A 12,061-nucleotide genomic window follows, 5' to 3' on the forward strand; every position below is an offset into this window, starting at 1 on the left:
AGAGCTTTCACTTCCAGAAGAAATAGAATTTGAGATACAACGTTGTCGCCGCGCCACGCCGAATAAACCCCCCGACGGCGCTAATCCGAGGTCCATAGTTGTTGACTTTCTACAGTTCGAATGCAAAGAGTGCATCCTGAAGGAACTATGGAAGAAGGACATTAAGGTAGAAGGGAAACGGCTATCATTTGATCATGATTATGCATGGGAGGTGCTACAGAAGCGTAAATTATACGCCGAAATTAAAAAGAAATTAAAACACGAAGGAATCGGTTTCTCAACGCCTTTCAAAAAAATTAGAATACGCTGGGATGATGGACCAAAGGTATATGATAACCCACTGGAAGCAGCTCGAGACATGAGGAGGAGGGGTCTGGAGATCCACGTGAAGAAGCCAGAAGTCACGATGGAAGAGAGGATACGGGCGGCATCGCAGTGGCAACGCGTTGGGGACAAGGAGGCGATCTTGAGACGTGCGAGGGAGAAACTACAGGAGTTCCGAAGAGCTAAAGAAAGCTAAGGGGGAAAAGGTGGTGGGGGGTGTCTGCTGTGTCTTATTACAGACTAAAGTGAGAGATGCATTATAGCCAGCTATGATGTCCACTATTTTGAGTTTGAGAATGGAAACGGAGGGAGGGGTGACGGGAAAGAATGGGAGAATAAATAAAGTTGTGTGATGCTATGTTACTAAGGCCTTAAAGAACTACAGGAGGTAAGAATGACATTGAAGATAATAATAATAAAGTAGCCCAATATAATATAAAAGAAAAGATAGGGATAAGAAGGAATGTGCAGTAGAAGGAAACACAACATGGGAAATATAATCTGAATGTTTTTTCTTGTTATTCATTTCTTTGTTTTCCTTTCTCTTTTGAACATGTAAGCTTAATTGTGACAGTTTCTTTTTTAATACTATATAGACTAGTCCTGGGCCTCCTGGCTGTGTTTTTACAAATAAGAAATGAGACACAGAGAGCATCCCCCACCAAATGAGAGATTCCTCGACTTAGAATGCAACTTGGAATGGCATGGGGAGCAAATGTGAATACATGTTGGACATTTCTAGTAGGATGGGGAGCCCGGAGATCCTTTTCGGGCCTTCTACCACTAGAGAGGGGCCCTCCAGTCAGTGGAGGATTTACACCCCTCTCCCACCAACAGGGACTTGAGGCAAGGAGAACGAGCCTCTATCTGGGGAGTCAATTTTTGTTTTTTGTTTTTTGTGTTGTGTGTGTGTGTGTGTGTGTGTGTGTGTGTGTGTGTGTGTGTGTGTGTGTGTGTGTGTGTGTGTTTTGTTAAAAAAAAAGTTAAAAATGTTTGATTTAAAGGTGATACACCATGAAATTTCACTTTTCCTAATTTAAAACCTTTTTTTGGGGTCCCATTAGCACCTTCTATCCTCACAAAGTCCCATTTCTGACCGTTGTGTCTTTCTCTGGTTTTGAGAAGGCGAAGGTTAAAAGTATCCCACGGGTTCTCAAAACAGGCTGTCCAGATTTGCTGCCGATTGTGACGTCATCTGCCGATTGTGACGTCATCACAAAAAAAAAAGTTTTTTTTTTTTTTTTACAAAAAAAAAAATCTTTTTTCAAAAAAAAATTTTTTTTCTAAAAGATTTTGGGGGGGGGGTGGCGCAGTTCAGGCCAAAGGTGGTACTGCAGCTGAAATGCTCTGAGAGCCATTCAAAAATGAGAGAGACTGTCTATTCAGGAGCGGTAATTTAGCCTCAAACCTTTTGAAAAACGTTTTTGGGACAAACAATATGACATAAATACTTTTTAAATGCATGGTGTATCACCTTTAAAGTGATCCCTGGCTAATACGACAAATATGCCTTAATACATTATAATAGTCCTCTATAACTACAATGTAAAATTAAAAACACCTTAAATATTGTATTTCTCCTGGAAATAACGAATCTTTCACTCAATAGGGGAAATGCCTGTCGCAAGTTGATGATGTCATAAATGTTATGTGTGATCTATCCCTATGGAATTTACGGCATGCATGTGCAAAAAACACATTTGAAATATTGATTTGATGCTCATATTAACCATAGGAAATATTAAGTTCGTTTTTATTTTCACATGCATGCCATAAATTCCATAGGGATAGATCACACATGACATTTATGACATCATCAACTTGCGACGGGCATTTCCCCTGTTGAGTGAAAGATTAGCTATTTCTAGAAGAAATAAAATATTTAAGTTGTTTTTAATTTTACTTTGCAGTTATAGAGGACAATTATAATGTATTAAGGCATATTTGTCGTATTAGCCAGGGATCACTTTAAGTATTTGCAGTGCTCGGTGTAGGGGGGTAAAAATATTCAGAAAGAAGAATCTAAATGCAACACAACGATGTGAAGGTGGAATTGATAAATGTAAAGAGGTTAAACAATTCAATCGAAAGGAGTAAGGTTATAGCAAATAATAAAAAGGGAAAAATGTAAATGATATGGAGAAACTAACCCATAACTCGAAGAATGTGAAAAATGGACTGAAAATGGAAATCAACAGGACTAAACGAACACCCATGAACCGGCTGGAATGTGATGCATAATGTTATATGGAACCCCTGCACTACAACTGTTTCGGTATTTGAAAATCTGCTAATAAAAATTAAGTAAAAAAAAAAAAAAAAAGGTACAAATGCTCTTTACAAATACTCACAGGGTGAAGGCACAGGCTGAAGGACCACATAGGGTTTTTACAGTACAGGGTTTAAGTGGTTAAGAGGCATGACCAGAAAGGGCCACAGGGGACATAAGTGAATGTTCATTAAGGTTCAGGTTCAGGTTCAGGTTCAGGTTCGGTTTATTAGTCAAATGCGTATCCATACAAGTACAGACAAACAATGAAATGCTTGTGCCAAGAGCACTCTCAGCCTTATTGCACACAAAACAATGACAACAACAGGTCACCCAGGACAACCCAAAAAACAACAAAACAACCATACAGTGTGACAGTGTACAGTTTAAAAACTGCGTATATTGTACATGACTACCTACGTCTCGCTTCCATCTCTTCGTTAAGCAGCCTGATTGCTTGAGCATAAAAACTATTACTGAAACGGGTGGTGTGAGATTTGATGCTCTGGTAACGTTTTTTTGAAGGGAGGAGATAGAACAGGGAATGGGCGGGATGACAGCTGTCCTTTAAGATGTTCTCTGTCTTTTTCTTACAGCGTGTGTTATAGATTGTGTGTAGCTGTGGTAATTCTGTGCCAATGATTTTGGCAGCTCTCTTCACAATTCTCTGTAACTGTTTACTGTCTTGAGCAGTCACGTTACCAAACCACACTGTTATGCATCCTGTCAATACACTTTCTATGGTACAGCGATAGAAATTAACAAGAGCCTTGGTGCTTAGGCCAAATCTCCTGAGGCGCCGCAGAAAGTACAATCGCTGCTGCGCTTTCTTAAGGATACCTTCGCTGTTTTGAGACCATGTGAGTGAGTTTGTTATGTGAACACCCAGGAATTTGAAACTGTCCACTATGTCTACAGGTGAACCATTTATGGTTACGGGACTGTGATTGACTTCAGATTTCCTAAAGTCAACGATGATCTCTTTTGTTTTACTAACATTTAGAGAGAGATTGTTATTCTGGCACCATAGGGTTAGCTCTTCAATTTCCCTCCTATAGGCCCTCTCATCATCGTTGGATATTAGTCCTATAACCGTGGTGTCATCTGCAAATTTGAGAATAGAATTATTTCCACACCTGGCAACACAGTCATAGGTGAACAGACTATACAACAAGGGACTGAGGCAACAGCCCTGGGGCGCTCCAGTCCTGGTCAATATCTTAGATGAATGCTTGTTCCCTATTCGTACAGATTGTGGCCTGCCTGTCAAAAAGTCAAACAGCCAGTTGCAGATACTACTGCCCAGACCAAGACCCCTGAGTTTCAACACAAGCTTAGATGGTACAATCGTGTTAAAGGCAGAGCTATAATCTATGAAGAGTAGTCTGACATAAGAGTTCTTATTCTCCAGATGTTTCAAGGCAATGTGTAGTGCGAGAGAAATAGCATCATCGACTGATCTATTAGCACAGTATGCAAACTGTAATGGATCAGTATTGGCAGGGATAATGTGCGTTATATGTGATATAACCATTTTTTCCAGACACTTCATAAGAACAGAGGTCAAAGCCACAGGGCGATAATCATTAAGACAGGTGACAGGATTTTTCTTTGCTATGGGTACAATTATGGTTTCCTTGAAACACAACGGTACCGCACACAATGACAGGGACATATTGAAAATGTCAGTAAAGACTCCCGAAAGCTGGTCAAAACACAACTTAAGGACACGTGAGGCAATCCCATCAGGACCGGCCGCCTTATGAGTCCCAACGCTTTTAAAAGTTTTACTCACATCTCGTTGTGTCACCTGCAGCTCCACCGCACCGGGTGTACCCCGCACCGGTGTAACTGGGTCCGTGTTGTGAGATTCAAAGCGGGCGAAAAAGTTATTCAATTCGTCTGGTAGAGAGTCCGAAAGCGGGCAGTGTTCTGTTTTACATCAACGACTCTTGGTGCGCTAATGTGGATATAGTCTCACACCACTGCTCGTCGGTGCTGGAGCACTTAACACTACGGTGCAGACCGTTTTACCTACCCAGAGAATTTCCTTGTGTGTTGCTGACGGCTGTATACATCCCACCAGAAGTGAATGCATCCGAAGCTATGGACGAGCTAAGCGATGTCATTTGTAAGCAGGAAAATAAGCACCCGGAAGCCATTTCAATCGTGGCGGGGGACTTTAACCACTGCAACTTGAAATCGGTGTTGCCGCACTTCTACCAGCACGTTAAGTGCCCAACAAGGAAGGTAAGGACGCTGGATCACTGTTATTCCACCATCAAGGATGCCTACAAAGCGGTCCAACGGCCCCACTTTGGGAGATCTGACCACCATGCGGTGCTACTACTACCTGCCTACAAGCAGAGGATGAAGAGCGAGCAACCCAGGGTGAGGTCTGTACAGTGCTGGTCCACAGATAATGTATCTAAACTCCAGGGCTGCTTTGAATCGACAGAATGGTCCATCTTCAAAGACTCAGCCACAAGTTTGGATAAATATGCTGACACTGTCACCAGCTATGTTAAATTCTGTGTGGATAATTGCATCCCAGCGCGAACCGTTCGCTCCTATCCCAACGAGAAGCCGTGGATGAACCAGGATACTCGTCTGAAGTTGAGGGAGCGCCGAGCCGCTTTTCAATCTGGGGACGAGGAACGGTACAAAAAATCCAGATACGACCTGAGGAGGGCGATCAGAGACGCTAAGAGACAATATAGGGACAAACTGGAGAACAACTATAGTGGCTGTGACGCACGGCGTATGTGGAGAGGGCTGCAGGCGATTACGGATTACAAACCGAAGCCGGCTGTTATTAACACCTCGGACTCTCTACCAGACGAATTGAATAACTTTTTCGCCCGCTTTGAATCTCACAACACGGACCCAGTTACACCGGTGCGGGGTACACCCGGTGCGGTGGAGCTGCAGGTGACACAACGAGATGTGAGTAAAACTTTTAAAAGCGTTGGGACTCATAAGGCGGCCGGTCCTGATGGGATTGCCTCACGTGTCCTTAAGTTGTGTTTTGACCAGCTTTCGGGAGTCTTTACTGACATTTTCAATATGTCCCTGTCATTGTGTATGGTACCGTTGTGTTTCAAGGAAACCATAATTGTACCCATAGCAAAGAAAAATCCTGTCACCTGTCTTAATGATTATCGCCCTGTGGCTTTGACCTCTGTTCTTATGAAGTGTCTGGAAAAAATGGTTATATCACATATAACGCACATTATCCCTGCCAATACTGATCCATTACAGTTTGCATACTGTGCTAATAGATCAGTCGATGATGCTATTTCTCTCGCACTACACATTGCCTTGAAACATCTGGAGAATAAGAACTCTTATGTCAGACTACTCTTCATAGATTATAGCTCTGCCTTTAACACGATTGTACCATCTAAGCTTGTGTTGAAACTCAGGGGTCTTGGTCTGGGCAGTAGTATCTGCAACTGGCTGTTTGACTTTTTGACAGGCAGGCCACAATCTGTACGAATAGGGAACAAGCATTCATCTAAGATATTGACCAGGACTGGAGCGCCCCAGGGCTGTTGCCTCAGTCCCTTGTTGTATAGTCTGTTCACCTATGACTGTGTTGCCAGGTGTGGAAATAATTCTATTCTCAAATTTGCAGATGACACCACGGTTATAGGACTAATATCCAACGATGATGAGAGGGCCTATAGGAGGGAAATTGAAGAGCTAACCCTATGGTGCCAGAATAACAATCTCTCTCTAAATGTTAGTAAAACAAAAGAGATCATCGTTGACTTTAGGAAATCTGAAGTCAATCACAGTCCCGTAACCATAAATGGTTCACCTGTAGACATAGTGGACAGTTTCAAATTCCTGGGTGTTCACATAACAAACTCACTCACATGGTCTCAAAACAGCGAAGGTATCCTTAAGAAAGCGCAGCAGCGATTGTACTTTCTGCGGCGCCTCAGGAGATTTGGCCTAAGCACCAAAGCTCTTGTTAATTTCTATCGCTGTACCATAGAAAGTGTATTGACAGGATGCATAACAGTGTGGTTTGGTAACGTGACTGCTCAAGACAGTAAACAGTTACAGAGAATTGTGAAGAGAGCTGCCAAAATCATTGGCACAGAATTACCACAGCTACACACAATCTATAACACACGCTGTAAGAAAAAGACAGAGAACATCTTAAAGGACAGCTGTCATCCCGCCCATTCCCTGTTCTATCTCCTCCCTTCAAAAAAACGTTACCAGAGCATCAAATCTCACACCACCCGTTTCAGTAATAGTTTTTATGCTCAAGCAATCAGGCTGCTTAACGAAGAGATGGAAGCGAGACGTAGGTAGTCATGTACAATATACGCAGTTTTTAAACTGTACACTGTCACACTGTATGGTTGTTTTGTTGTTTTTTGGGTTGTCCTGGGTGACCTGTTGTTGTCGTATTGTTTTGTGTGCAATAAGGCTGAGAGTGCTCTTGGCACAAGCATTTCATTGTTTGTCTGTACTTGTATGGATACGCATTTGACTAATAAACCGAACCTGAACCTTAATAACAGCCGGCTTCGGTTTGTAATCCGTAATCGCCTGCAGCCCTCTCCACATACGCCGTGCGTCACAGCCACTATAGTTGTTCTCCAGTTTGTCCCTATATTGTCTCTTAGCGTCTCTGATCGCCCTCCTCAGGTCGTATCTGGATTTTTTGTACCGTTCCTCGTCCCCAGATTGAAAAGCGGCTCGGCGCTCCCTCAGCTTCAGACGAGTATCCTGGTTCATCCACGGCTTCTCGTTGGGATAGGAGCGAACGGTTCGCGCTGGGATGCAATTATCCACACATTAACACTTTGGGTGCCCCTAGATGGCGCCACATTTATCCCCTCTGGATGCCCTGACCAGCCACCATTGTATTGCACACGGCCCTGCTGCGTCAAATGCATGCGTCATGACGTCACTTGGTCACATGACCGCAGACAGGATGTTGTTGTGTAACATACTGTATGGGCCAGTGTTGATCATAGCTGTTGATTGCCGATCAAAAGTTGGTCATTTTGCCACAGTCTGCCACGGTTTTAGCCATAAAAAAACATCAGAGATAAAGGGCGTTAAAGATGGGGAAATGCATTGGAGTATATGGAGAAAAACAGCCGCGCGATGCTCTCAGCGTCCATTCGAAGCAACCAGCGGTGAATGGGCTACATCCCGGCGTAGCCCCGACCTTACGGTGAGATTTAAAGTTGTTACTGTAAATACAGTAAACGTGGCAAACGCGCCGTGGGCCTCCAGCGACATCAAAGAGTTTGACGCGTGGGCACCCGCTGAGTTAACAACCCATTTAGAACGGGTACACATTATTGTATAGCAGATATACAAGCTCACCGCGCGGCACCGAGTGCCGCACTGTGAGCTTGTAGATCTGCTATTTTTGAAAAGTCGTAAAAATTTGAATTTTTACCCGATTCTATAAGGGTCTTTTGAATCCTTCTAAGATTTTTTGAAAAACCTATGTTTCTATGTCAGCAATCTGGCCAGCCATCGTCAAAGAAAAGGTCCTTTTCACTTAACTGGAGCTCAGTTAGTCTGTTCTTGAGAGACTACTATGTCAGTGGTTCTCAAACCTTTTCATGTGAAGGACCCCCAAAATTATATTTATTTGGCCACGGACCCCCATTCAACATATTTAGTTCCAGGGACCACCCAGAAGCAAAATTTGAGTTACAAACATTCGCTTTGAAAATGCATATATTCAAAGATTTGCACACATTTTTAAGACTTTTTCAAAAATAGCAGATCTACAAGCTCGCAGCACCGTGCTGTGAGCTTGTATATCTGCTATTTTTCACTGGTTAAAGCATTCAATAATTCTAGGCCTAAATGGGTTAATACAAATTGAACAGCAGTGTGACTGAGAAAAACACTGCTTTGTGCTTTTGTGTGCCCACTGCCAGCATTAACTGTGCAATCAGAATGCACAAACATTTATAAAACTAACACAATGCAGTAATTTTCATCATGCTAATATTTGTGTTTACACCAGCTGTCAAGCAGCATGCATGGATAGAGTCGACACGTTGGATGATGTCAAGCCCCCGCACAGGGGACAATGATAGGGCTACGGTATTTCATTTAGACTACCACCCTCATTTACAAACAGAAATTACAAAAAAATAAATTAGCTCGACACCAGACAGTAAATCAGGATGTATCTCTGCAGTGTAGAAAAAGATAAATACAACAATACAGAAACCATTAGAAAACTAGCAATCTCCTTCAGACAGTGCGTGATAATTGCGACCGTCAGGTCGCAGTTACTATGAAAAGCTCCACCGGCTGTCAGTCAATCCGTCTGTCAGTCTGTCTGTCAGTCTGTCCGTTATATCTCTGCCACCGTTGGCCCTATTTCTCACATGGCCCTCTTCCAGCGCCACCATCAGGCAGATTTTTGCTAAACACATTTTTGGACACTGCTCCTACAGATTTTGCCCATTTCCCATATTCCCTCCTGATTGGCTACAATTCACCCAGGCAGATAGAGCCTGCTGGTTGGTCAGTCAGGGACCAACCAGAAGGCTAACAAAGGGTGAATTGCCACAAAGTTTGTGTATGCGATCTGACGGTCGTGTATCTCCCGATTAGGGAGTCTTACTGGTGATGAAGTGTTTTCAAAACATTTCAATCCTGGAATGCAATGATGCCATGCTCCTGCACTCTTTGAATGTGTCCAATTCCAAGGCAATCTGGTGGGTAATTTTCACGTGTGGTGCTGTCTGTGTGCCGGCTTGATGAAAAATAAAGTATTTTCTGCAGAAATGTTTTGACACATCACACACACAACACTTTTGTTGCTGTTGAATATACAGATTCCTGTGGACAGCGACAGTATTATAAGTATAAATTAAGCCTTACACTCAGGATGTACTGGAAGATGATAACCACGCTGACAGCCATGCACACGTTGGCCAGGAACGCCAGCACCGCCATGTTCTTCAGGTCCTTCATGAACACCAGTAGGATGAGGAACGGCAGGAAGAAGAGCATGTAGAGACGCAGGTCCAAGTCCCACGGCTCCGTGACGGGGGGCTGTCATGATGACATTTTACACAACGATTAATTGCCAAACACATTTGTGTTTGGCTTTTAGGCTTTCAAGTTGCACATGGCAGACATGACACATAACCTAAATACACAAAGAAATGACTGACATGTTTGACAACTTTCGACTTAAATAGCCGATCTACAAGCGATGCGACGCATTGTGAGCTTGTAGATCTGCTATTTCTACTATTTCAGAAAATGAATGAACATTTTTCAACATTCACAATTATGACGATTAAGACAAAATAATTGGGATTATGTCAAATAATTGCGATCAGACAATCATGTAATAATTGTGACAGCCCTACCGTGACGGAGGACGCGCTGGACAGCGGCCTCGGCAGCAAGGTGGCATTGGTTGACGACGCGTTGGCCAAGGCCATCAGGGACTCGGCATCCAGTGTCACATTCCTTTGGTCCCCCTCCACCACCTGGGGGTGACACAATCACACAAAAAGATAAAGCCACGTGCACGCCGGACATGATTAATGGTCCCCTTTTAATGAGTGAAACGTCACCGCTCCGGGTTCACCCCGCTGACCTTCAGCGAGGCACGTGGCGGGCCATATGCTCTTGGAACAGAGATGGATTACCTGCGCCCCTCTCGGAGACATCTCTTTAACCCTCTAGATATGAGGAACAGGGTGGCGGGCGAGTGAGAAGTGGAGGGCTAGCACTGAGAGGGGGTGTCAGGGAGAGTGATTGTCCCCGTTGGGCACGCTAAGGGATGGGGTGACAACATAGAACATGGGGAGAAGATGTGGATCTAGAATTGAATTGAGGAGGGGGCTTATGGGGGGGAGGGGGGGGGGGGGGCACAGGCAGTGAGCTAAAGCTAGCAGTGAGGTTGAGAATAGGTTGAGTAGGATGTGTCCTTGTCCCAAAGGCAATTGAAATTACACTATGAGATGCGTTAGTCTCGTGCCACTGTTGTTAGTAGGGATGGTCCGATCAAGTTTTTTGGAACCGATCACCGAGCACCGATCACAAAAGTTTGATCACCCGATACCGATCAATCACCGATCCGATCAAGTTATTATTTATATATTATTTATATTTTCTAAATGTTAATGTTTTAACTTTAATTAATTAATTCACTCATGAATTCATTTATATATTTGCCTTATAGTTATTTACCAGCATTACTATGTATTTATTATCATAGCAGTAACTAATTATTCCTTCAGCACTGTGGAAATCAATACCCCAAAATGGCCTCAAGTGGGCATACTGAACGGCTGGTTGATCGGATGCACCGATCCGATCGGATCGGTGAATTTACCTTTTGATCTAAACCACCGATTATCGCCGATCACGCTTTGATCGGCCCGATCCGATCCATTGCCGATTGATCGGTAACATCTCTAGAACTTGTTACTTAAGTTGGAGGTACGCATGTGGGTGGGAATACTCTGAGGAAGGTCTTGTCTTTGGCAGACATACAGTAGTAGTTATTGATTGTAAACTAAACATTTAGCTAATAATTATTTCTTGTAATTGATAATAATAAAATGTGGGAAACTCTGAAATGAAGCACTTTATTTTGACCTAGACTTCTTCTAATGAGATTGGTTGGTTGTGGTATTTTGTTCTTGATTATAGATAGGGTGAGAGAGGTACTAGAGAACTCATTCAGACGAATGCCTTGTTCACCAGAATGATAAATCAAAATATAGTTTAAATAACAACCAGAGAGCAAAAGAAAATGGTACATACAGTAGAGCAATAGCAAAAATACTTCACCAACTAAATGCCATAATAAAAAGGGTGGCTGGGACGATAAGCAATTTGGAAAAATCTATAAAGTTATCCGTAAATATTTTGACTTGAGCCAAACAGCATGGTTTTTGCTGGAGGTTTCATGGCAAGAAAAAAGTACTTTGCAGAATATATCAAAGTTATTCATTTCAAAGCATGAATTGATCTTCACCTGCTAAGTCCGAGTCTGCTTAAGTCTGATCAAATTCCAATCCAATCAAACAAAATGCTTCACTTTAAATTTGTTTTCTAAGTTTTAATTACTGACAAGTAGCATTACAGAAAAAGTATGCCAGATTTGAAAGTAACAGGTTTTGGATTAATTAATGGCAGTCCAACAGCAACGTATAATGTCTGCATCGCAAGAGGCGTCGAGCATATTTTACCTAATTATGATTGGTTTTTACTTTACCCATTAAGACCTGGAAAGCCTATATGTTGTTATACCTTTCAATCCGGGAAAGCATCCGAGTCATTTTAGATATTGTTGCTATCGTGCAGATATCTCCATGTTCTAACATTTTGTGTCGAAAGTAGCAGATCCACAAGTTCAAAGCGCGTTGTGAAGTGATGCGTTTTGAGTTTGTAGATCTGCTACTTTTGATGCTTTTGAAATAGAATCCTGAAAAGTAACAG

At 42.7% G+C, this 12,061-nt stretch overlaps 1 protein-coding gene across 1 annotated transcript in view; it reads right to left on the reverse strand.

Moving 5' to 3' along the window:
* slc36a4 (solute carrier family 36 member 4) overlaps nucleotides 1-12,061 on the reverse strand; it is a 177,619-nt gene that overhangs the window by 135,076 nt on the left and 30,482 nt on the right. The window contains exons 7-8 of the mRNA XM_080731754.1: nucleotides 9,976-10,098; nucleotides 9,479-9,652 (exon numbers count right to left, since the gene is read on the reverse strand). Of these exons, the coding sequence (XP_080587880.1) occupies nucleotides 9,479-9,652; nucleotides 9,976-10,098 (297 nt within the window). The remainder of the gene's footprint in view (nucleotides 1-9,478; nucleotides 9,653-9,975; nucleotides 10,099-12,061) is intronic.

The sequence above is a fragment of the Nannobrachium achirus genome, assembly GCF_963921795.1.
Source record: "Nannobrachium achirus genome assembly, chromosome: 8".
Classification (NCBI taxonomy): Eukaryota; Metazoa; Chordata; class Actinopteri; order Myctophiformes; family Myctophidae; genus Nannobrachium; species Nannobrachium achirus.